The 26,292-nt window shown below is 40.6% G+C and overlaps 1 protein-coding gene across 3 annotated transcripts in view; it reads right to left on the bottom strand.

Annotated features, from left to right (window-relative positions):
* The window catches only part of ARMH3 (armadillo like helical domain containing 3), a 107,835-nt gene that overhangs the window by 58,418 nt on the left and 23,125 nt on the right, over nucleotides 1–26,292 (bottom strand). For all 3 annotated transcript variants that reach the window (XM_065746550.1, XM_065746551.1, XM_065746552.1), the window contains 8 exons: nucleotides 24,379–24,480; nucleotides 21,306–21,364; nucleotides 19,862–19,927; nucleotides 18,734–18,803; nucleotides 17,268–17,328; nucleotides 14,344–14,432; nucleotides 966–1,048; nucleotides 335–461 (listed from right to left, as the gene is read on the bottom strand). In XM_065746550.1, the coding sequence (XP_065602622.1) occupies nucleotides 335–461; nucleotides 966–1,048; nucleotides 14,344–14,432; nucleotides 17,268–17,328; nucleotides 18,734–18,803; nucleotides 19,862–19,927; nucleotides 21,306–21,364; nucleotides 24,379–24,480 (657 nt within the window). The remainder of the gene's footprint in view (nucleotides 1–334; nucleotides 462–965; nucleotides 1,049–14,343; nucleotides 14,433–17,267; nucleotides 17,329–18,733; nucleotides 18,804–19,861; nucleotides 19,928–21,305; nucleotides 21,365–24,378; nucleotides 24,481–26,292) is intronic.

Genomic DNA, 26,292 nt, shown 5'->3' with positions numbered 1-26,292 from the left:
CAGATGCATCCCATAAACTGATCAAACTACACAAAAATGCATGAAACAATTAATACCACATATGAATTTGTTGGTACAATTGTCTCTTTCAAATCAAAGTAAATAGCTGCTAGAAAGGTAATGGGGCTGCTTCTATTTTTTTTCTGACTAAAAATATTTATCACTCTAACAAGTTTATTCTTCTCTCAATTCTTAATTTACCAAACACACCAATACATAAATTATATCCACTCGAGAGAGGCATCAGCAGGTAGACACAAAACAGCAGACAAACAACTCCCTCAATCACTCATTTCAACTCAGTAATATTCCTGACCAGGCAGGAGGTACTCACCCATAGAATAAAGGTTGTCAAAATTCTGATGCATCCGAATGATTTCATAATACAGCTCATCATAGCTGCTGGGAGTGGGGAGGAAGGTGTCTCCATAGGTGATGAACATGTTGAACAGGTTTACAACCTGTACAAAGAGGTGAAAAGAGGTTGCAACAGGATGTTTCCACAAAAGCTATTCTGTTTATTCCTGTAGCAATACAGGCTACCTTCAAAACCTTTAAAGAAACAGCTCTTGGCTCCATTAGCCAGTAGCATTACATTCATTCGTTGCTCAGTTATCTTCCTTACAGTACAGGAGAAACAGACAAGCAGCTTTAACACTATCACACCTAGGGCCAGGAAAATGGGTTTCTGGTATCTTGTATACAAAGGGACATGCAATAACAAAAACCATAAGCAAATCTGGAAAATTAGAGTCTTTCCTCACAAAAGTTTATTTCAATGATGAGACCCTACAGTGTCTCCAAGCACTCCTCTTTCTAAATATCTGGCAAAACCAACCACAGTGATATTCCCCAGCTTTTTGCTTTGTTCTGATATCTCCTTACCAGGCCAGAAATTCAAAATTCTTTCCTAACATTCGTTCAAAATTATGTTGTTTAAGAGGATTTGCTTTGTCTGTACTCACCATAAGAGCAAGGGTGAAGATGTTGTGTTTGGCCAGCAACACAGTCTCATTAGACATGAGGAACTTCAACAAGTTGATCAAAGCTAGGAGGAAACGTTTATTTTTTTGAATAAAATTAAAAGCAAATTCATTCTCAGCAGGTCACTTAAATACAGATGCACTTTCATTATCCAGTACCAACTCACCAAAATGCAAGCTGCTCACTTCATAAATTTATCAATCTACACATGGAGTTGTATATTTTCCTCCTAAAATTCTGAGCTGGACAGTTATTTCAGTATCCTGCATTTATTTTCCTTCACTGACTTGCTAATCAAATTCACTCAGGCTCAAGGTAAGTCATTTGTTAGCTCAGTTCACTTTTTTTTCTTCTATCTGCCAGATCTTCAAGTGAGCCTTAGAGCTGGAGAATCCGACCGTCTCCTTTCTACTTCGCACATCACCAACATGATGTGTGCAGTCAGCCCCAAACTGTCACTCCTGTCGATACACGTGATTTTAAAATGACAAAAAAATAACACAAAGAACCCACAGCACTGCTTTCCTGTAGCTGCTGCAGCAGTACAAGGATGGATACAGTACTTTATTGTGTCAGCTATCTAGGGCTGTGCTGTGAAGGCTACAGATCTGGTTCACACTTGTCTTGAGAAGGAAAACAAAGGCTGCTGCTGTAACCACCCAGTATCAGTTAGCAATAGCAGGAATTAACAAAAAGGTTGGCTAAGAGAGCTTTAATCACACAGACTTTACAATAAGAAACTGTGTTCTATACCCTCGAGTGAAATGGAAATTTCTTTAACTTGCTGCATCCCATTCTTCAAAATTTCAAAAAGAAAAGCTACTCTCTTCCACATGATATCTGCACAGGACTGAAAGATGATTCTTAATGTACACTGCTCTGAAGTCAAGAGGTTTCAAGACCTAAAGTAGCCAAATTAGATGATCTGAAAGGTTGAGCTGGAATGCCCAAACCATTTCTTCAGAATGTTCTTGATTACCTGCATCTACTGATGTCTTACAGTTAAAAAAAAGATTCTGTTAACCTTTGCCTTTTCCAGTTTGTGACAGCACTTCTTCAAAGCCTTCTGCTGCTCATGGCTTGAGGCAGACAGGAAAGAACATCAAAACAGGAGACAAAAGTTCAGCAGCCCCGGGAGCAGCTTGGGACAAGTATCTCGAGTCAGTCTCCAGCCATCAAACAACCAGAATTAATTGAACTCACAAAATTCACTATGGCTTGTCAGGCTCTAGGAAGATATGAGTGATAGAAAGCACATTCTGCAAATTTTGGATGCTGAAAGAGAAAACTGACTGGTCAGTGAGACACAGCAAAGAGCAGATTTGAGATATGCCATCTGAGCTGAAAAAAGAAAATGACCACAGATTTATAAAGTTTAAATGAGGCATCAAATTACTAGGCAATATATGTTTGAAGGTGATAGTGATTACACTACCACTATTTACCCAGCTATTACACACTACTGAGCGGCCTGCAAGAAAACCAACTATAGTTTGGGAGAATCCTGCTGCAAATAGAGAGCAGAACCCTCAACTCGGCCCAAAGGCAAGAGCTATGGAATAGGAGTAGGTAAAGTCCAGGAAACAAGAATACTAGTAACTTTCAAGCCCCAGCACGGACTACACCAAGCAATCATCACCCCACCATAAGACTCAAATGCCTGGGACCAAAGGCAGAGCCTGGACCCCACATCAACCTGGAGCTGGAGCTGCTCCCCATCAGGTATTGTGCCGCAGAACAAGCATTTGAAAACAAAGAAGTAGAAGGTACAGACGGCTCTCTGCTGGAGCAGAGATCCAGCTAAAAACAGGTTTCCAAGGTAACCAAAGCCTCCACAGCAAAAAGCACGGCCTCCTGCAGTCAGCGCTATGGGCTGCAGACAGCTGCCATGCCTCTCCATCACAGCACCTCATGGGCCATTTCTCTCTTGTACCCATAAGTACAATTTTACCTCTTTCCCAGCCACAAGACTCCATGCAACCACCTCTCCTGGCCCTGTGTGTGGCTGTTCAACTACTTGCAGCTGAGGTGCCTGGAAGCAGAGCAGCACAGCTCTGGATTCTCCACAAGCAGCATGAAGCCTTGGATTTTTGTGCTGTGCCTCTCGTGCTTTCTCCAGAACACTACTGAAAGGCCTTTGGCAGCAGGTGGCCATGCAGCAGGAAGGCAAACCACTCAACATCGAACACAGTGAAGGTGAAAGCTGCTCGTGATGAGGAGACACTATTTCTAAAGGAAAGCATAAGCATCACTGTCTGGAGCAGTATGCTCTGAGTGACAAGGCAAGCAACTGTTGATGTTTATTTCTCCTGTTCCAGTTTGAAAGACAAGATATTGCTGCTGCTTGAAATCAATCCTTGCACTTAAATTACACCGCATCATAGCCCACTATGCTCAAACCACACTGCTCCTTCATGAGGATGAAGCAGGAGAGGGACAGTGCATATGGAGAACTCACTGCTGGGATCAGCACTGGTCAGATCCTCTTGGTCCACAGTCACTGTGGGCACTGCACAGGTAAATACCCAAACGTTTGGGAACTTCGCATTCCTAGAAAAGCGTAGGGCACTTAACGACACCAGTGCTCAAAGAACAACCTGTGTTGGCACATTCTGCACCATTCAAGCTGCTCAAAGGAACAAGAACACTGTGAACAGGAGTCCTTAAATCCATGACTACCTCAGTAGTCTCTGTAATGTGCTTGTTAAGGCACACCCTGCACTGAAAATGAGGACAGCTGTACCCTGGAGTTTTCAGAATTAACAACCCTCAGACCCTGCTTCAGATGCCCAGTTCCCTTCAGTGACAACTACACACCCCCCAAAAACCCCTAGAGCAAAGGTCTACCTGGCCAAACACCCCTCCATTCCTCAGCTCCAGCAGGGCATCAGTACTGCCACCCCTGAGCAAGCTGAAGCCAAACTAGATGTGTCCTTCCCTGCTGCAATAAACTGTGGGTACAATCTGCAGGCTAGCCAGGAAATTACCCATGTTTGTTCCCAATGGAGCAGCAGTTCAGTTTCTCAGCTGCACAAACAGACAGAACAGCAGCCCATGCTTCAGCTCAGCCATATTAACCAAATTTGTGTTCTTGGATTTAACAGTGATGGATCTGAGCAAAGAGATATATTTCAGTATGAACTGGAAAATATTTTTTTTTTCAATCCTCTTGAATATCTTTATATACAAGCTACCTGCCTTTGACATCCCAGGCCATGATACAACACACCACCTCTCAAAATCCATAATTTCACATTGTGGCAGTATCATCAGAACTTCTTCAGCAACAAAAGCTGTGGCAGGCTGTAACTAAGCTAACCTAGCAGCAGCTAGTGTTTGCATGCAAACTTGTGACCTTTGCTGAGAACACCAGCTATGCTTCCCAAATCAACAAGCAGAGAACAGAACCATGGACACCCTCATATACAGCCTCAAAAGGAAGTAGATAAGCACACAGAATGGACTTCAATTGGGCATGAAGCCATATGACTGGCTGAACATCACAGTGGTGTAACTCATCCACATCATGTTTTAAGCAATTTTCCCTCCCAAGGATTATTATAGCCAAAGGATGAAAAATGAGATCACCAGCTTTTACAGATATCCTCACAGCTTTTTAAACCAAAATGACTGCAGTGAAAAAGGTTCTTAGCTGCCCTGCCATGCAGCTGTTTTTGAGTACTAACATTTTTCCTTATCAGCTCCTGTGGCCAGATTGTCTGCTGAGGACCAAGTGCTCCTGCTCAGTCATTTGCTGCCCTTCTGCAAGCCAACCCTCTGAAAGGAGGCTGCAGAGAGATGGCTTCTCTTCCTCTCTTCTACTAGGAAGGAGACAATTCCAGTTCTGGACAGATGCACTTCACTTTCTCCTTCCCCTATTCCTCCTCCCACAGCAGACTTAGCTTTTTTTTTTTCCCCCTGTAAGCATTGTTTCAAACAGAAACAAATTCAGCTTTGGCATACCTGGGATTCACACAGTTTTTGTTCTTTTAGTGTCTCAGTGTTTAGCATTTGGATCACGTGAAATGCAACAGGAGTGCAGGGACCAGTTAAGCAGAGAAAAGGGGAAGAAGGAGAAGTAGCACTGTCCCTTGAGTAAGTCAGAATGTAACACAGACACTTCCACAAGCATCAGAAGGCTCTGATGTGCTACTGCACAACAGAGCAGAAGAGAATAGCCCTGAGAAACACATCAATGAGATCTTAGATGGGTTAAGCACAGTATGGAAGCCTCTGTCACTGCATCTGCTGTGCTCCCAGGTCAAAATTCTTCTAATAGTGCATATAATGGCCCTCAACAAAGGAACAAAGGAAGAAAAAGAAGATGTGAGGGCTCCCCAGAAGCTGCACTATAACATCAATTAAGAGGGATCCTGTAACTTTACTAATATCTTTTAATTTTCTACCATCACAATCTCGGGGCACAGTAGGAAAAGCAGTGATTTCCCCATTCCCTCAGAAATTACCATCATACCATCAGATATCCAATGTCCTGCTTTTAGTACTTCCACTCACATCCCCCTTAGGGTGATCCACAGCCACATAGCACGGCAGGGGAGCTGATCATGACAACTGGCCCAAAGTTCTCTGCTACAGATCTGTCCCTTTGCTTCCAAGCTGCTCAACATCACCAAGCTACCACAAGTCCTACCTGCACCAGGCCAGAGCAAAGGCTCACCTGAGCACGGTGTTCTGCCCCAAACAGTGGCCAACACCAAAAACCTGTCGAGGAGCTGGAAACCAGTCAATGCTTTCTCAACATATTCTTCCAGATTCCATAATTCAGCATGACTCCCTTCACATGTTAGGGAAACCACAGCACAGACTATGGAAACAGTCTCACACAACAAGGCAATAACATAACCATGGATGGGTCCAATCTCCTGTTCTAGACTGGCAATCATTAAGAGCTAAGCCTGAATAATCACATGTTCCAATTGTTTTCACTGCACAGTTACAAGGAAAAAAAAGAGACCCTGGAACAGAGTAATCACCTGTAATAAATGCCATATCTGATGAGAAATTCACAATCAAAAGGCTGAAATTTGAAATACAGAGATGACCTGAGCATTAAGAGGGAGCAGATCTGGCCATGTTCAGCGTGGGCAAACACTCAGTGAACAGTGATCAAAACAAACTCAGCAGGAGATGAATATCTACAGATAGGGTTTGACAGAGAAGAACTAGAGGTAGTTTCCAAATAGAGCAATAGGAAGAGGAAACGTGTCCAAGAAATAGCTACATCATTATTACAAACTAATGCAGCAGAATCCCCCAAGGCACAAACTACCCCAGCATCCCTGGACAAGTTAACCAATTACTCAGGGACAGCACTTGCAGATCCCTGTCAATCAGGCAAAGCACTGGGAACAAGATCTTTGCACTGATGCTGCAATCCCCTCCAAGGAGGGCAGGGGAAGAGATTTAAGCTCTGTCAGCACCACTACATAACATGCTTCAGCTTCTCTCCTTTGCTCCAATAACGAGGGAGCAACATGCTCTGGGTTGAAACAATTTGCCTGGCTGGCTAGCTCCTCTCCCTGCTGCCACCACAGGGACTGCCAAATTCGTGCACCTAGCTGCCAAAGCTCTGTGGCAGCCAGCAGCCTGCTACTGGCACGTCCCCATCCCCAGCACCTCTACAGCTGTTCCTCTTCTCCCTCCAGCTGTCAAGGTATAGCAGGAAAGCAGCCTTAATGAGAAACAGCAGCATGCCAGAGGGCTGGAGCACATGCTGGTATAACCCACGGCTCCCAGGATCAGGTGAGCAGGCCAATTCATTTCCAATCCTTTACTTTCTTTATATAGCTCCCATCCCTGGTACTCACTGTTCCCACCTAACTGCAGCCAATGGTGTAAAAATTGCAAGCTTAATGGAAATGCTGCTTGCCAATGCCAGAGAAATGCTGCTTGATAGCATCCCTGCAAGCAATAGCAATGAAAACAAGTTTTCTAGCTTCACCTAAGCTTCACCTTCACCTATTGTTACTCAGATAACAACATATTCTTAAAAAGGTAGATTTTTAATAGGAAATAATTTAAAAGCATGCACTCATAACTTCCACTCCTTTTTAGAGGAAAGGGAAGTCTTGAGCTTAACTCTATCTTGTCTGATAGTATAGGCTCACTATTAATTCAATAGACTTGAGAGTTAAGGTTGTACTTCTTCCACAGTATCTAAAACCAGAGCCAGTTCAGAAAGAAAAAGAACAAAGAGCAGAAACATAAGTAAGGGTTTGGAAAGACAGTGAAATAAGGGGCCCAGAAGTGCTGCTTCAAAAAGTGAAAAGGGTGAATAAGCTCAGAATAGTGTGTTCTGAGCACTGCAACCCCTCAGTGCAGAAGAAGAAATGGCTGCCAACATTTCTGGCATTTCTATCATCAATAATGTGATAACCTCACAGGAAACCATCCTCCCTCTCACTAGGTCACCGTGTTCTGTAAGCTCTGAGGGATTCACAAACGAATTCCTCAGTGTTCAGCTGCATGTAAAAAAAATAATAATGGTGTTTTTTGTTGTTGTTGGTGGTTGTTTTTTTGTTTGTTTGTTTTTTTACAGGATAGAACAACACATCCACATGAGATCTGCCAGGTATGACTAAAAGGTGTTTGATGAAGAATTCCCATCCTGATCACCCCAGGCAATCAATAACAGCAACATATCTGTGAATCTGTAGCCATCAGCAGCTGGAACCAAAACTCATCACGGGTTATGATAAAACATATTAAAACAAAGCAATGGCCATTACAGATAAGTAATAGTACACTAAGAAACATGCAAGTAAAAGGAGATACTTCCTAAAAATAACCAACTCATGGAATTTTGAATATTCTCTTTTACAAGAAAGCCACTCAACTTTTGCACTTCTCATGCTGTCTACTTCAGGAGATTTACACTAACGCATTTCACCAAACACATCTACATTCTTACCATAGAAGAGTTTTAGTCTGGGCTGAAAAAGTTAACATGGAAAGGTTAATAAGAAAGTGGCCAAGCAGTCAAGGGTGACAGCACCTGATTCTTTCTCATGAACTTCATGCATTGACTGCTTGTAAGCTTTGTAAGGCGAGACTGGGGTTTCCTTCAGGGCAACATGGAAAGCTACAAGAAGTAAAAATTAAAATAATAGTTTAAAAAATCAATTCATATCAATCCACAACATATAGTGTAGCCAAAGATAAGAATTTTATAAAATCATCTTTTCATCCTTTCCTAAATTCACTGAAGCAGCAAACAGGACTAACAGTTGCACCCTGTACCAGGCTTGAGCCAACACAGTACTGTGCGTCCAACCAAGTGTGAGTAAATCTGCAACTCCAAGGGCAACTCCACTATCTGCTATACAGCACATAACAGTCACTGCCATTAGTTTGACCAACTCTGTTCTTTTTTTCAGAAACCTTCCCAGAATCAACAAGCACAAGTGCTTGTGAACCTGTCCTACTATACAGTTGGTACAATTTATTTTAATTTCAGAGATAAAGTAAAAAGCTTGCCAATTACCTAACTTAAAGTGAAGTGAGCTGCCTCAGTCAAGAACATTACATACAAAGACATGCCTCAGACATTACATACAAAGGAAGTTAATCACAACTCTATTACTGATTTACCGAGTCATTTAGAAACACGTGTTAAGTCCAAAAACCTCCACTTAATCACTCCACTCACTGGAACAGTAAAGGACATAACTCAGTAACACTTCCAATCATATAAATACTAGTAAGATCATTTAATAGCAGAAACTTCAACTTATATAACTGTACAAGCTCATTTGTACAAACCATCAGCTCAGGTGTATAAAACTGCTGCCACACGTGGCATGTAGCAGCAGCCAGCAAGTGCTGGTTTTGTAGTCCCGCAGCTAAGAATCTCAGCCCTTGGGATGTTAACACAAGAGATATGAAATCCTGCCCACGTCCTTGGCAAAGACAAAAGTCACAGAGTGATGTTTGGGCTGTTTCAGCCATGTATGCAAAAAGCATGCAAATTAAGAAGTGCTGGAAAAAAACTCACTCAGGACACACACCTTAACTAGATACTAGTTTTCATTCCTCAAGTTTCCCACATCAAAGCAAGGTCCCAGGAAGACGTTCCAAACAAGAACAGGAAAATTTAAAGTTAAAAATGATGAATAGATCTCTCTTTAGCTCACCAGATTAGATAATTTCTCATCTTAACTTCATACCCAGTAACACCTCCTAGCCTTCCCAGTCCTCCTGCAGAAACATTAAAGACCTTTCACTCCTCCTGCTACATCGGCTTCCCAGAATGACCCAGTTCTGCCCGTTCTCTCCAGCTTCCCATACTCAGAGCCTCCCAGCCCTTATCACACGCAATCACCTCAAATTTTCCAGCCTCCCAGACTCAAAGACCAACCACACCTCTCATCCACCCCATCAACTCAGAACTCTCATTCCTGTTACAGCTGCTCAGTTCTCCTTTACCCCACCTGGATCCTCCTCTTCTTGCCTCTTCCTCTCCATTCCTGGTAACCCCAACTGAACTAGTGCTGTTTTCAGCAGCTCCATCCCTGGGAACAACAGGGGAAGGAGCCTATTCTTCCCACTTTGAGAATACCACTTCACAGGGTGGTACTCTCCTTAAAAACTCAGCATCATCTTATACTCCTGAATGAGCTGAGGCTCTCCAGCTGGGCATACATGCCTGGAGCTCTGTCACATGGACGAGATGCAGCTTCAAAAGGTTGGACTGGCATCCCACAGCCAAGAGGCACGAAGAAATGATCCCATAAAGCTCACGCTAGGTAGTGTATGTTAACATTCAAAGGTCATAAAACTCTAACATTTGTTCTGTAGTTCCCTTCAGAGTTTACAAGCAGTAGAGTCAGAAAGCATTTTTGCTGGAAGGTACTTAAAAGGACAAGTCTTACATCATAATTTTTCTTTCTGAAACAGCACAGTTCATGTAGATTTAACAAATAGGCATTCTTTGTACTCATTGCAATTTTCTGTTATGAACACATTTTACACTCAACACACAAACTCCTGGTCCTTCTGTCCTATCTCTACACATAACCTTTAGCAATTACCTTTGAAAATGCTTTCATTATTTCTTTAATTATTTTTTAAGAAGTCTTTAAGTCATTTTCTAACTGAACAGCTCTATATCCTTTTTCTCATAGCAGCTAGCGATCAGGCATTTTTACCACTGAACTAGACTGTCTGGTACACCAGTAGATGAATCCTATCTCCATAAAAGTTCCAAGAAGACAGGCTTCCCTTGCTAGGCAGCCACTGCAGAACAACAGCAAGACTAGAGATGAAGGGGAGATGCAACATCATCTGATTTCCAGTCTGTTCAGCAACTCAAATCAAAGTCTGAAGCAGACTTTATCACTAACTAGAGAATCATAAATGCCACGGTTATCAAACAGTATTAGTAATAAGTATTTGGTATTTCTGTTGCTGAAATACATTTCACTTCTTTAGTACTCACCCCCCTAAAAGTTTCAAATTATTATCTACACCTTATAAAAATGAGAAACTGACAAAAAGTTCCAAGCAGTCCACACAAAGAATAATAGTATATTTTGTTCAGTAGCATTGCCAAAGTCTACTCTGTTAATCCCAAAATAGAAGTAGATAAATACTAACTTCTTGATGATGGCATTTGAAGCACCTTCATTTTAACAGTACACTCAGCATCTGTCAAAAACGACCAGTCTATAGGATCAGAAACTATAGCCTGCACATTACAATAATTTGGGAACTGAATTTCAGAGCTTCCTATAACGTCAAAACTCGTTTTTTAATTCAACTTTGTATTCAATTGTCCTAATAACTAGCTATTTCAGCATTATTCACTATCATATGCATTTTCATGTGATATACTCCTGCCATTTTAAGTCTGTATTAGAATTGGTTTTCAGTTTCTTTAAACATTACTTTTACCTAAAGCAAACCATAGCAACTGCAAATAAGTTACCTGCACCCTCTAAGCTCAGAGCAAATTGCTCAAGCATTACTAATTTTGAGGTGGGAGAAGTTGAAGAAGTGAGGTATTTTTATATAAAAAGCTTAAATGACTCACAGAAATTCTTTTGGCATAGCTTATACATACTTGACAACAAAAACATATATAGCACCTTCCATCGCCCAAGTACTGCACATACTAGCTAAGAAAGAGTTCAACAACTAAAACTCAACCTCAGGTCTATAACCAGCAAAATCAAACTCCTCACATGACGTAAGCAGAACTGAAGAAAAACATTAGGCATAACATGGTATTTCTGAAAGTATGGGACTGGTTGTTACCAAGTGGTTTCCTCACTACCACTGTTAAGTACCTTACACTTGATACCCAATAAATTAGTTGCTTCTAGAAAAAAAAAATTATCAGCTACTTGGCATAACAGCCCTGGAGATCTGCAAATTGCCCCAAGTGTCTATATGGGAATAGGGGAACACAATCATATCTACATATGGCTTCTGACCTTGGCCAAAATTTCCATGCTCGTCACCAAGAACATTATACAGCCACAGAAGAAAAACTTGCAAAAGCTCAGAAGGAAGAGCCACGTACAACCACAGATGACTGAATAGAAAATAATGAACTGCTATAATGTTAAGTAGGAGCTAAGATCAAGAGCACTGCAGACTGCACAGACAGTTGGGTATGAGGAGCCAAGCATGTGGCTCCACTGCTTTTCTCTGCACTCTTTGCAACTTAAATCAAAAAGGCAAAGGAAGAAACTTTCCTGAAGTTCTGCCGGACTTCCACACTGAAGATAAAGCATCCACAAAGGAAGAGCACCTGTCTAGCACGTGACACACAAGTGGTTTTCCTTAATTAGAGAATAGCTAATATTAGAACCAGTTAAGCAGAGGGCTCTATACACTGCTACTGCTTCCACCTACAAAGTCTTAGTTCCTCCGCACTCCAGACTACCACCTCATCCCACAGTATTCCCTTTGTCTTTTTCTCCCACTCATTTTTCTAACTGAAACAACTCTCCTCACGTGCCAGGTACAATTCTTTGCCTTCTTTTCAAGGCTTTCTTACATCCATTCTCTTCTCCTCAGAGAAGAGTCCCACTCAGCTATGCTGGGCGCTTCCACTGCTATCACTCACACTGCACAACAGGGACTATGCTCCACTTGTCACACAACTTGCCTTTCAAGTAGACAAGCGTGGGCTCGAAGACCTGTAAAACACACCTGATGGGGGCACCTGAGATCTCAGACCTTACAGTTGAGTGTGTAGATGTTCCCTTTCAGCTGCTCATCTGGTAGCAACAACAAATCCTCCATCCAAAGCAAAAGTCTCAAGGTGAACGTGCTCACATACAGCATAGAAATGAATACAGAAGTCTCTGTACTCTGTTTTGGCACTGTCTGATGGATTGATCAAGACTAGAAAAAAAATCCATTCTTTCACATCAAAGGCAGCAATGTCTTGGGGAATCAATGAGCAGCCTTGACAGATCTCAGTAGGGATAAGAGTTAATTATGAAATATCTCAAGACAGAGCTGGCAATTAGCATTTAGTCAGCCTCATACAACACTCTAGAAATGCACATCTGGAGCAGCCAGGATGTGTACTTCTGCAGGTGCACATACCAGTCAACACAAGAACTTTCCAGCCTGCATGAAGCACCTAGCAGCAGCAGAAGAATCTCAGTTCACTTCAACACTTACTAGGAAAAAAAATTTGAAACACTTACTGTAACTTCTATATGAGAAGATCTCCCAAAACACACAGAAATCCATAGTAAGCGCAGAGCTCTTCAGCTACATCAGCTGTGCAGACATTCTTGGTCTTTCACAGAAGCTTGATCCATCAGAGCTTTTTATATGACTACTTTGCTTTTTAAGCATGTGCAGTACCTAACATTTCTGAGGCACTTTACATTTCCCAAGCACTATGCAAATACCTACAGCTAATTTAATTAAAGAGCATTAACAAGGACATCCCTGTATTTTGAATTTCAGTGTACTGTATGGATTTTTTTTTTCCTCCCTAAAATAGGGAAATTTAAGAATTGAAAAATGCCAGAAGGTGTACTCTCTGAACTCTGGAAGAGTACCCTCAAGAAGAAAACCTTATTTTGAGACACCTATAATGCCAGTGTGTACCTAGGAATGGATCCAGTTTGCTGCTCACAAGATGCTGCACACAGTTAGATGCAATTTCTATTCACAACATACATCTACACTGTACGTGCTCTTCTCCTGAACTAGTACTGTGCTGCAGCCATGTCTCTAGGGGCTCTGATCCAAAGACAGCAACAGAACAGAACTCACTAATCCCTTAATTAGGGACCCCCAATTCACCTACACAAATAATTTCAGAAGCCTGAATGGGCCACATGTCACATAAGGCAAAAATTTAATAAATGAACTTGACTCAGATTGTTGGTTTATTTGTCTGTAACTACAACTCAGCTGTGCAAAGCTACTGAAGGAAGTACTTAGTGTTAATTAAGAACAGCTTCAGAAGCCACTCACCACCTTTTCAAAAGTCATCTGCTCTCAAATTTCTGATAGCAGTTGTATTACACCAGCAAGTTGCTGATCCTAAATCTCAAGTACAGCTCCAGACATACACAATTAGGGTCATGTTTCCCTTCAATTTTCATAAACCTCTTGTTTAAGCCACCACAGCTTGGGGATTAACTGTACTTTCCTAGCTGAGCTACTTCATTACTCACAAAGTTAGAACAGGAGCACACACCATAACCACTAAAGAACCTGTTACATCTAATGATCCATTCTGCCACCATCTTCCATACACAATGACTGCATCATAAAACAGTCCTACAACACAATGTCCACCAGAGAAAAAAGTCAAACCTCTTAGGACTCTTTTAAGAGATGCCAGTTATATAAACCAGACTATCTGTCATCAATGCAAAGGTTAGAGTCAAACAACTCTCTTTCTTCCCACTGACACTGCCAGGTTGCTCTCATCAGCAGGAGTCATACACACAGTTCTATGTACATTCACTTCCTACAGTGGAAAGGAAAAGTAGTGTCCACCACCATTTTACCTAAGAAAATACCTCCCTTCTACTTCCAAAGAACTGACAGAAACACTACTGCAAAAAACATTTCATTTCTCCAATCAGGCGAAGAGAGACTCAAGTAATGAAGAATAAAGGCACTCAGATACCATGGTGATCATGGCCAGACGAGAAAGTAGATTAGCTATCATTATGATAATGACCTGGCTTTCTAGAAGAGGTAATTTGCATGTAGCAACTAAGCAGTAAAATAAAGATGATTTAACAGAACTGATGCTTGCTGCCTAACCTTACAGCCATAGAACAAGCAGCCACAGCCACCAAAAAGACAGGCTTTTTATATTTGACTGTCTCTGCAGATGCAGGTGCGAAGTACCTGACCAGAGCTCCCTCCAGGTGTAATGAAGCCTCACTCTGCATTTCTTCTGGTAACACAGCAGCTTGTGCACAATCTGAATACACCGTCTGGAAAAATAAGTAAATAAATAAATAAATAAATAAGGGTAAAGGATTAACTGCATTGTATTTTTCAGCAATTTTATATCAAACCTGGAAACATCAGAGAAAGCAGCAGGGAAGTAGACAAATAAAAACAGTAACAAAGGAAGAGGGGGCTCACAGTTTTGGGCTCCAGAAGGAAAGCAACATCCATCAAAATGAAGCAGATTAGACCAGAGAAAGAAGCCCGTACACCACTTTAAGCTCAACATGATTAGTCTGATTACAGGTGCAAGATTGCTGTTTACATTTAATTAGTACTTTCCACTCTTTGTTGACCCATAAGCTCTACAAAAGGATTTATCTAACTTGCAGGCTTCCTAAGTACAAGGTACTGCTACCAGATTTTGGAAAATCTGGTCATGATGGAGCTTTTCTCTTTCTTTGGCCCAACTGAAAAGGCTAAAGGAATTTCCACAGTGAAAGCAGAACTGCAAGACTTTCACTTGGACTTGATGATGCACACAGTTCAATTACATTTAAAAAAAATAATTTCAAGCTTAAGCATGAACTTAGGAATGAACAAGCAATACACCTACACAGTCTGAAATCTCTCAACAGAGAGCTCCATACTCATGCACTCTCCAAATCCTACAGGCCTCTATAGCCCAGAGTACTTATACAACCTCTTAGTCATGCAAACATACTCCAAAACCAAATCAGAATTAAATATACAATATAGTGAGTAAAATAGCATGCACTTGCCATCATTAAGGACAAGACAGAAAATATATTCAAACTTGAGTTTGTTAGACCAATCTACTTTAGCTATCGACATTTAGGAAAAAAGGAAGAGTTCAAATGAGAAAAAAACCTTTTTCCCTTAAATTCTTATTTCTCAAAAACATCTCATTAATATGAGCATCTTTCTGAAAAGATACTACAGAGACACTAAAAGTCAGGCAAACAGAGAAATCAAATTAAAAGTTTTTGCATAGTAGCTGTTCAAGAGGAGGTGAAAAGTTCAAAATAAAGCTTTAAAAAGCCTTAATAATATACAAATGGTGTAAGTTCATCTTTTCAGACTCTTACATGATCCCCAAAATATGATGATGAGTTAAGGACTGGAACTTCTAACATCAGAAGAATAAAGGTAAAATAATTTGTGATAGCTGAGCACCACATTAAATGCTATATTACAAATTGGATTTTGACAAATTCAACCAAGATAAGAAAGTAAAAACACCAAGATAGCACAGACAGCTACCTCGAACAGCAACAGCCCTGCGGATACAGCTACTGCCTCTGATGTTGCTGGCTTTCCACCTATGTATCCAGATGGCTGAAAGACTACACCTGGCCTCTTTGAAAGAACTATTTAAGGCACTGACCAGCAAAAACCAGGCAAACACTGAAACATTTCTTTGTAATTACAGCAGCATTACTGCAAAATACTCTGCAGACACATTTCAGCACTGAAACCTACTGGTTACACATAGTAGCATATTGTTTTCTGGGTGAAAGCAAGGCACAGAGAAAAAAAAACCAGAGATGAGGAAGGGCATGGCAGCCCTAGTACCCCTGCCTGAGGGGCCAAAGTACCAGCTAAAGCTCTACAGACTCCCAAACCACACTGCTTCAGTGTGGAGGCTGCATCCATTCTGGTAGGGCGTCCTTGTTTATTCAGCTTTACACTAAGAATTCATAATATATGTGACAGATAAAATAACACCTCTAGTCAAAGGAACCTGGATTTATCTTTTAAATATTAATATGTTCTCCATTGAGCAGCTTCATATTCACCTTTAAAGTGTAATGCAGAGAAGTATGACACTATTTGTGCATTCAGAACACCCACTTTCTTTGCAATAACAGTGTCTGCTATGGGATGGTTTCAGACAGAAATGTAGTGTAAGGACTGCACAAACATGCCAAAAGGAATGGATACGGATGCCTACTGATAGTTACTACAGCTCATTATCTTCACTCTCAAAGGTTTCTAGATGGGACCTTACTTCTGAGCCCAAACATTTCATATCTTTCTTGTGAAATCTCAAAGCACTACCTATCTACAATTAATTCTGTTATTGTCATTACAGATACATTTCTCACAAATAAGTAATTGAACTACACAACCCTTGCAAAGGCCCTGTAGTTTTGGGGTTATTTGAGCAAAACTGGAACATGCTGAGAAGTCACCTTCAGGGAAAACAGCCCAACTATCTGTATCTCTTCTACAGAATACAGGGCTGTTCAAGTCTGAGGGAAATTCAGTACTGTATGAACAGTCAGAACAAAGCCAATGATCTGCCTAATCCTATTGCTGCCCTTCATGCCAAAGCAGAACAAAACACTCTAAGAGGCAAGTGGGACACAGCAAGTACCCTGTTCTCCTCTTCTTTCCCCCGACTAAGTTTTACCCTGACAGTCTAGCAAGCCATTTCAGGTTTAAACCTCTTTTCCACTCTCCACATTGCTTGTCAGGCTACACATCAATCATCCTTTTTTTTTTTTTTCTTCTCAAAGCTGTCTTTTCAACTTCTAGATGAAAATTCAGCTTCTGGGAAGAGGAATTCTTGCAATGAGGGTGTATTTTGAAGCTTCTTTCGGATTGAAAAGCTCTTTGTATTTGATCAAGTAGATTAGGAAATCAGCCTGAAAGGTGGAAATTCATTTTGCTTTCAATTTTCCTGGCATATAGAGTGTTTTAAAAGTATAAAAAGTTGCTGGAAGAGTTCATGAAAAGCCATTCTACTCCCCACCACCCACAAAATGTTATTTCAGCCAGACTGTTAGCATGACTAGAATTCCACCCAAATTCAAACTTCCAATGAAACCAGGAGACATCCTACAGACACTTACATGTAGAGATCCATAGGAAATTCTTTCATCATGTGTGTCACAATGAATTCCACCATCAAATCTGATGGAAAAGAAAGTGATAAAGTTAGTACTGAGCTTGCCACAGTTAAATTCTAGTAGACAGTGAGGAATTCAAACTGATCCCTACAATCTTACTACCAGCTGATGATCCTGCTTAAAAGAAACACATTTAAAATTTTTCTTTTTATTAAGGAGAACTAGACATTCTCTGGAATTAAAAAGTACACTGAAAACTTACAGCATGTTTTCCACCAGTACTAGTCAAATGAAGAATAGACCATGAATTCTGATGCTTGGAATAGCTCTCATATTTCAAGTCCTGTCACTAGTGGAGAAGTCCTTTGAGAAGCACGGTTTAGAAAATTATTCTCATCAGAAATAACACAACAAAAAGGTTTCCATTCAGAGATGTCACAGAGAACACCTGTTAATCACCAAAATAAATTCTGAAGCAAGGAACTCTAGCCTGATCTTAACACAGACTACAGTTCTGCTTAAGACTCATTCAGCACATAAAAAATGTCCCTTTAGGTTATCCCACTGTGAGTAAAGAGCTCAAAGCTACAATTGAAAGAGATAAGTTACTACAGTTCAGCCACTAAACGCTAATCAAAGGTGTGTGCTTTCAGTTCAGCATAAAATGCTTAAGCTGTGCCACTGGTAACAATGTGGAGATGTAACCTCAAAGGGTCCCAATAGGCCAGAAATATGACTGAAGGGTGAACAAAAATAAGTCCAGGGCAAAAGCATGAGATATCTGGCAAGTCTAGAAAGATTAATTCCATATTTGTTCCATTGTGCCTTCAACAAACACCTGCTTGAAGATGCTGGACTCCAAGATTGCCTCCATTTCATCAGGCTGAAAAGCCAGACTCCATCCATCTCTGTATCCATTTATACTTGTGGCCTCCATGGCAATAAGTCTCACAATTCAATCATGCACTGCATGAAAAGCTTTCAGCTGTGCCTCCGTCCACAAAACAAAACCAACCCTTGATACTGACAATCCTATTGTGGCTTTTTCCCCTCAGAAAAGGCTAAATGCCCAGCAAGCCTTCCTCAACAAGCATTTGTCTTTTTCATAGGTTTGTTCTCATTTCATCATTTAGATGGTACTTGCAGCCTGCTGTCACTACAATCATTTAAAACTCCAAACTTATTAATCATCTGTCCTCCCTATTGTTACATATTCAGGTAAAAGGGGCCAACAAGCTTCTGCAAAACTTACTGCAAATGTATACAGGACTTCTTGCTACCTAACGGCAATCTTGGATTTAATTTCTCTGTGAGGCAGCCAGGCAGAGAGATGGACTGTACAGTGCTGGAAATCTTACTTAACTGTCCTATTTTTAAGTCTATACACCTCTTAATCTACACATCTCCTGTTTCTGCTGCAGAACAAAAAGAAGCTTTGGGAAGCACACAGGCCCTCTAACAGTACTCACCAAGCACTGCACACACCAGTGGGCGACAGGGCAAGTTCTTGTCTGCTGCTTTCTTCCTGTGCCTCATTGGCTTCAAACACACAAAGATGAAAGGAAGTCAGAATAAGCCTGAAGTGACATCCTGTGTATTACTGTATTTTTCATGCAAATATCACCATCAGCACAGAATTCCCCTTTTTTTCCAGCTGCTATCTCATTTATATTCATTCTGAAGGCCACAGCTGAAGCAAAATTTGGCTTGGTTTTCAGCATGCTGACCACCAGGTTTTTGTTACTCTAGCTGTATAACTACAGAGCACTGTAATATCACAGAACAAAAAAAAAAAAAATCACAGCAATTCCTTTTCCTCAAAAACATATTGCTTTGCTCCTGATCCAGAAGCCTGATCTGCATTCTTAACAGCACATGCAGTACCAAATGGCTTTGGCCTTGATTGTAGTGAACCAGAAAGGCTAACTGAGCATCATATTTGCTGTCAAGTGGGAAAGACTAGCACCCTCACAGTATGCTTATTTGGATTAGTGACTCTTTTGAGCACTCTTCCAGCCTCAGATGAGGTGGCAATCACCTGCACCCTAGAAACAAAATGCCTTAAGTCAGGAAAAATACTTTGTTACCCCTATCTACAAAGCTTCATAAGCTAGATAAGGACACTTCCTCCACAGATACCTATAGGAAAAAGGTATAGAAAATAGAATAGAATATCTAGAATAAATATAATAAATAGAAAATCTTTCACCCTCAGGAGAAAGCATAAGCCAAATCAGAGAAATCAGTGCAACTCCAGCTGGCTATCAATATATCACATGAGGGCTAATGCTTGCTGAAGGTTAAGGCAGAATATTGTCACCTATTTCCTCAGATACCTTATAGTACACAGCAATTTTCCAACTACATAGGTCTCCAAATTCACAACAGTGCAACCAGCTCCTTATCCTTCGAAGGAGTGAGACATTTTGGGAATGATTTTAAAATCATCCTCTAACTGCTGCATTTCTGACAGCATCTCTACATGCCTTAGCAAACTAGGTTAGATGTATGTGACATAGTTTTCAGCACACAGGAACTTGAATCCTGTGTTATCACTCCAAAGAAAAAAAGCAAAGTATCAGTAGGAAAAGACTTACCATCCTGTGCAGGTTTACTCGAAAATTCATGTTGTCATCATGGAGAAAAGCATTAGCATATTGATCCTATGGGAAAAAGGAGGAAAAAAAATGAAAAGGGAAGGAATGATGAATAAGAAAAAAAACTACCTGCCCACTAACTTCCACTTGCCTCTCAAACCATGCACGTTCCACTGCAGAGCTCCCAATAAGCAGCTATAACACTAAAAAAACCCCTGTAACCTCCTCCTGTTCCCAGCCATGTCTCCAGTTCCACAAAGGTAAAACCCTCTCAATCTCAATTCCATGTCACACTCTGCACTGTTCATTTTGTTCAAGATCCATTTTCCATTCTGTTTCTCTTCTCCTTGAAACTACGGACTGGACTGCACACATTACAGCATCAAGATTTCAACAAGTGCTATATAACAAACACAAGTCCCTGTAACTTCGTGGAGAAAGGTTGTTTTTTTTTTTTGTTTGTTTTTTGTTTTTTTTTATAGTCCAATCACACCAGAAGTCACTGCATGCATGTAGTAGCAAGTAGGTTGATCAGCTATCCCACTCCTCAGGCAAAACCAAAACAAGCTCTAAATCAAACTGATTACTCCAGGCAATGCACAGCCAGGTAAGGTATTAAACACACTCTCTAAATCAAAGCCAAAGCCCTTGATACGTAGGAACAGAATTTCTTATATTATCTAGCCATCTATCTCTCTCTATATATATATCTTCATATGTATATATGAAGAGAGCTCTTCAGTGCAAAGTCAATTATAAATATCAGAAATACAACTGTACCCTGAAAAAACACTACTTCAGAATTCTCACACTATTCTATCAACATTGCTGATTTTTATTCTTTGCTAAGAATGAAAGGTCTTCACTTGCAAGCAAGCAAAATGCAAATGCCCACAAACTCAATCACCATTCAGGACAAGCTGCCAGGCAGGCCATCACTGTACATTTCCCATGAGATTGGAGCACCTCCACCAGGACCTGCTGACACAGACTGCTGGTATTGTTTTCTTGTCCTACTACCAGCTTTCCTACTACTCAATAACTGCAACACTCTTTCAAGACTTATAAAACCGTTCTCAGGCAGATAGGATACAGCACTGCCCATGTTTACCATGAGCAGCACATGGGTGAAAGACATTCACACATTACTCATCTGAAAACGTGTAATACCACAGTGCTCAATAGCTAAGTGAGATCAGGCTGAGGTTCACTATTTTCTCTCTTTGTCCCTGTGAGTTGGCTAAACCAAATATGATGATCCAATTTTTAAGTACATTTTAACAGTATGGCATCGGCTTTATCAGCAAAACATCATGCGCCTGAGGGTCTCATTACTAACAACCACTGTAGATCTTCAGCTCCCAGTGAACAGGAGGCAGGGGATGTGCACACAGATAGGGCCCTGAAACACACCATCTGCTAAAGAGTCTCACAAGAAACCTACCTCTGCTATGCATGTCAGGATAATCAGACACAGCTTGCCACTGTGTAGCCGGTGCTCATCTGCAAAGAAGCAAAAACAGTTCCTGCATGAGCCACACAATCCTGGCAATACTGAAGACTGAGAAAGCTTTTGCAACAGGAGATTTTTAATACTTCTGCTTCCTCCATGATAGCTAATAGCATAACCGCTTCACACTGTACACTCACCCTCCAGCCTGGGCGCTAAATCCCATTAAGTTTTTCCACTCAAAGTGTCTGACAACAGCCAACTTTCTGATTTGAATCTTCATCACCACTGTAACTATCAACGAGGCTTCTGTCTCATTTAGTTTTACTTTCACAGGTATTCTAAATAGTGTTAATCACTGCCTTCCTGACACAGTGGAGATGTACTTTTTCCCCTCTCTCAGATGGAAAGACATCAGTTTTGTTGTAGGTTATGAAACAAGCCAAGTTTTGGCAGAGGCACAGCACAGCAGAACAAGCATGTCAGGAGTTCATGCCCTAAGTTTTAACCCCACTGCTGAGAAACATGACCTAGTTTGCCCTATGTAAAGCCACAAATGAATGAGGCCTGCAAAGCCAAAGGAGTCCCACCCTGGTCACGTCCTGCAATCAGCAGCTTAACTATGCAGAGCTAGTCTTGCTACATGGAGAAAGAGGAGAGGAACTTTGAAATGGGAGAGTTAAAAATCTCTCCTATGTCTCCTTACCTCAGCTTAAGTGTGTAAGTGAAAAGTTTCCTATCCTAGCAAAGCAGGAAAAATGGCTTCAAGAAACTGTGATACACCAGAGCCTTATTATTTTCCTACTGTAAGGCTTCACTGTACATTTCTGTAGGTGCTGCTAACACCTCTCTCTGGGGATTGTGCTGTAAAGGCTCCTGAAAGCACTAAGTACTCTGCCTTCAGCCAACACGTTGTGAAGATCTTGCCATTTTCAGCTGTTATGGGGCATCTATGCAGGCAGTTACATGCACAGATGCTCTATACCTTCACAGCACTCTTCATTAAAGGAACAAAGCAGACCACTTCCCACAGGGAGATGTATCAGTATGAACCCTATTTTACAGATGGGGAAAAAAAACCCACAACACAGTGCTTTTGTTTCTCCCAAGGCAGCTGCCTCTGACTGGCACAAGAGAGAAACAGAGAGGAGGATCTAGCAGAATGCTGTCTATTAAATTATGCTCTTTGGGATAGGACTGGAACAACTGCCTAGTCCTGGAAGTGTAACAAACCAGTCTCCTCTCTGTGTTCTCATCTGTCTCAAGACAAAGAGAAAAGTTCTGTGTATTTTTTTCCTCCCCTCGTTACCCTACTGTTGTCAAATGATCTCTCCTACACAAGAAAAGAAAGTTAGGCAGAACCCAATATATCCTTGCTAGAATTAAAAGGCAGCAGTTTGGAAGGCACACTTCTTTGTATGATTGATCAGTAGAACTATTGATACAAACTGCCATCCATCACAGAGGCAAGGAGATTGTCCATCAGCCACACAAAGTTCAGTTGTTTTACATGCCAGCACCAAGGGAAAGAAAGGAGCATCAAGTCCTGTCTCATACTGGAATACACTCATCTTTACTGTGATAGCTTGCTTATCACAGAACTCCCTCTATCAAGATCTCGTTCCACCTGAAGCTAATCTAGTCTAGCGGTTCATGAGGACAAAATGCATATTTCCCATACTACAATGAAAGTGCAGCAGTTAAATTTAAAAATGTCAAATTGTTCTACAGACTTGGATCAGCAAGAGAAGCCCTGAAATAAGCAAATGAGAATTATTAGAGAGCTGGTAACACCCTCGTCATGTGTACAATCTATAAAAAATTACTGAGCAAAGATTGAGGTTGTTTAAAGACAAAAGCGAGAAGCAACATGAAAGCAGACTTCAAATACATAACAGATGTCACAGAGAAAAAAGAAATCCATTCTCAACATCTGTCCTGGGGAAGATAAATAGTAATTTAAATCACACTAAAGAACTTAGGATGCACGTGAAGCTTTCTCATAATAAGGGTAGTTAAACACTTGAACAGGTAGTCTAAAAATTATGCTCCTCTAGCAGTACCTTATTCAACCTGTAAGCAACAGCTCTCAGAAAAGATACAGGTAGACCTGATTCTGCCTTGGTTCTGAAGAACATGCTAAATACTGCCAGAAAGTACTTTTTAGTCCCAATTTTAATTATTTGCCTTTTCCTCAAGTAGCTTGCATATTGAACAAGAACAAGAGTGCCAGAAACAACTTTCCAGCAAATTTTTGCACAGGAAAATTCTCCTACACAGCATGTTCTTCTTTTACAAATGTTCATCACATTCAATAATCAATGCATCATAGCTCTTCAGCCATCTCCCTACTTTTGTTCAGCTGGTATGTCTTAACTGTTATGTTACAGCAGTGTTAAGTTGGCAATGGGCTGAAATGCAGAAAAAAAGATCACTTGTTTTGTTCACACTATGGTCCTACCCCCCAACCACTGGGCACAAGAGGACCCTTGGGTACATGAACATCAGCAAGCTTCAACTCCAGCAAAATGAAATGAATCCCACTCCAAAGTCATCAGAAGAAACAAGAGCCACAGTATGGAAATGCATCTCATCAAGCACATTATTGCCAGTACAGCAAAGATCGCTGCTGCCACATTTATAATTAAAGAGTTGTCTGTTTGACCACCAAGTACCAAAGGACAAAGGCAATATTTCCTTCTAATGCTGAGCTTTGCCTCATGTGTCAGACTAAACGTACTTTGAAATATAGCTATCCAGCACAGTTTCTCCTCTCTGAGGGAAGGTTTGAAATCAGACATGCTCACAACTCCTGCACAGGAAAGAGCTTGGTTATTAGGTATTATTATTACATTCTTCCCATAGTTGACTTCTCTTCTGCTTGTATTCAGTCTCTCCTAGTCTTATATAACTGTTATCTTGCAATAAGAAATTGTTTCATTTTCTCAGAAGGTGGAACCTTCAGTCATTTAAAAGGACTGCAGTTGGCTTCTAATTCTGGAGATGTGTTCCTATGCCTTCCCCATTTCAAGAAACACTGCTTGCTATATCAACAGAATTTACTTACCTTTTGTGTCCTGCATCACAATGGAGCTGTACTTCAAGAAGGTTATCAGCAAGTTGCTAGTTTGTACATCAGCATCCAAAGGCAGCTCCGCAGAGCTTATAACTGGAACAAAACAGATAAGACACGCTTACCCTCCACAAACACAAAACAGAAGTACACATAACAAAGTCACAGACTGGATAAGTCTGGGACAGAATCAACTTATCTATAGAGTCACCTGAGTTCCTCATCCTGCTAACATGACTGCTCAGCAAAGATTTTGTTTTGAAGAGTGGTATTAGTCCAAAGATCATTTATCCTGCTCTAAGGGTAGGATGGGGTGCCCTGCGAAGTGATATCCTTCTCTGTCCTACTCTACCCACTTCAGGAGATCAGTCTGCTATTTTAGCACTCATCCATTTTCCTAACCTAAGGATCTCAAGATATTCTCACCAATACTTAATTAGGCCCCATATATAACTGTACAAGCTATATGTGTTATATACAAGTTATATACAACTTAGAGACAAGGGTTTGATTTAACAGTGCCTTCTATAATTCAAGCTGTAAACCTTGTAACCCTGGAATGAGGTAAATAAGGTTAGTTACCCCTGGAACTAAAGGACACAGGGAATGAACCAACAGTAAAACATAGGAGTCTTAGAACTGAGCACTGAGACCCGCTGTACAGTAAATAAAGGTTCTCAAGGAGCTCAGGATTACACAATCCCCTTGAATACAAAATTGTAGCCCTTGGAAACAACAGGCTAAATAGATCAATGTAACCTTGTTGTTCAAATCACATCAAAGAAATAACAATGTGGCTTTTAGCTTCTAAGGGATGCACACCCGCAAGCACTAGCTGTTTTAGTCCATTCAGTCCTGAAATGGTGCCACAACACGTTGCTAGCACACGCAGTTTGCTGGCAAAGTCCAGGCAATGACACTGGAAACTCTTTAACCTCCAATGTTAAGAATAGCTCAAAGAATCAACTAAAAGATTGGGAAAAAAGTATTTATATCTGCAGCATGTCCTTCCAGAGCTGTTACAATGAATGCAATGAATGAATATTTAACAACAGTAAGCAAACTGACATTTAGATAACTATGGTGACAGGCACCCCTCATTTACATATTATGGATTAACACTTTGTAGAAAAAGTCTCATTTAAAGAAAAGAGGAAATCACTCTGAAAATCTCATCACTGCCTACCCTCATTCACGGTACAGACATTGCATTATTTACCCAAATATTCTGAAACTTTCAAAGGCTCTAATTCACATTAAAGGCTAACAACCATAGACATTTCAAACCAGAATATGAACCCATTTTTAATCCTAGTCAGCATTATAAAGTATCTGAAAACCATAGATGAAATTCCACACATTACTGAAACTTGAAAATAATTCATCTGAGCTTTTATTTTTTTCAAATGCATGTAAAAGAAGAAAGCAATCTTTTCATTCCTATGTCAAAATGCTTCTTTCTTACTCTCAGCCAAAGGCGAGTTTAAAAGCTGAGTTGCAAGACATGCGAAAATGAGGAAAATTCTGACATACCTTTAAAATAACAGCAATACTAAAGAACTCAAACATAACTAAGCCAAGGTCAACAAAAAACAAAAATAATAATAATCACAGAGCAGGGATCAGCAAGGTGACAGCAAATACAAATAGAGAATGCTTCCTGGTGTAATTCCTGCACGCTAAGATCAATTCCCATCCTTAAACTTGGTAACCTCACATGCAGAAGAAAGCCTCAGGCTTCTTAACATCAATGCCTCTACTGAAAGCAGGATGGAGTTTTTGTTTTGCTTTTGATTTTTGGTAAATAAAATTAAAAAAAAAGAATAATATGAACGAGCTGTAGATATGGTTAAGCATAAATGCTTTCAGTTGTATAATAGTGTGGGCGTGGACACATTTGCAACGAAC

This window comes from Cyrtonyx montezumae, unplaced genomic scaffold (genome assembly GCF_038088225.1).
Source record: "Cyrtonyx montezumae isolate F1298 unplaced genomic scaffold, pur_monq_1.0 scaffold_4, whole genome shotgun sequence".
Classification (NCBI taxonomy): Eukaryota; Metazoa; Chordata; class Aves; order Galliformes; family Odontophoridae; genus Cyrtonyx; species Cyrtonyx montezumae.
This window is presented reverse-complemented; position numbering and strand designations above follow the sequence as displayed.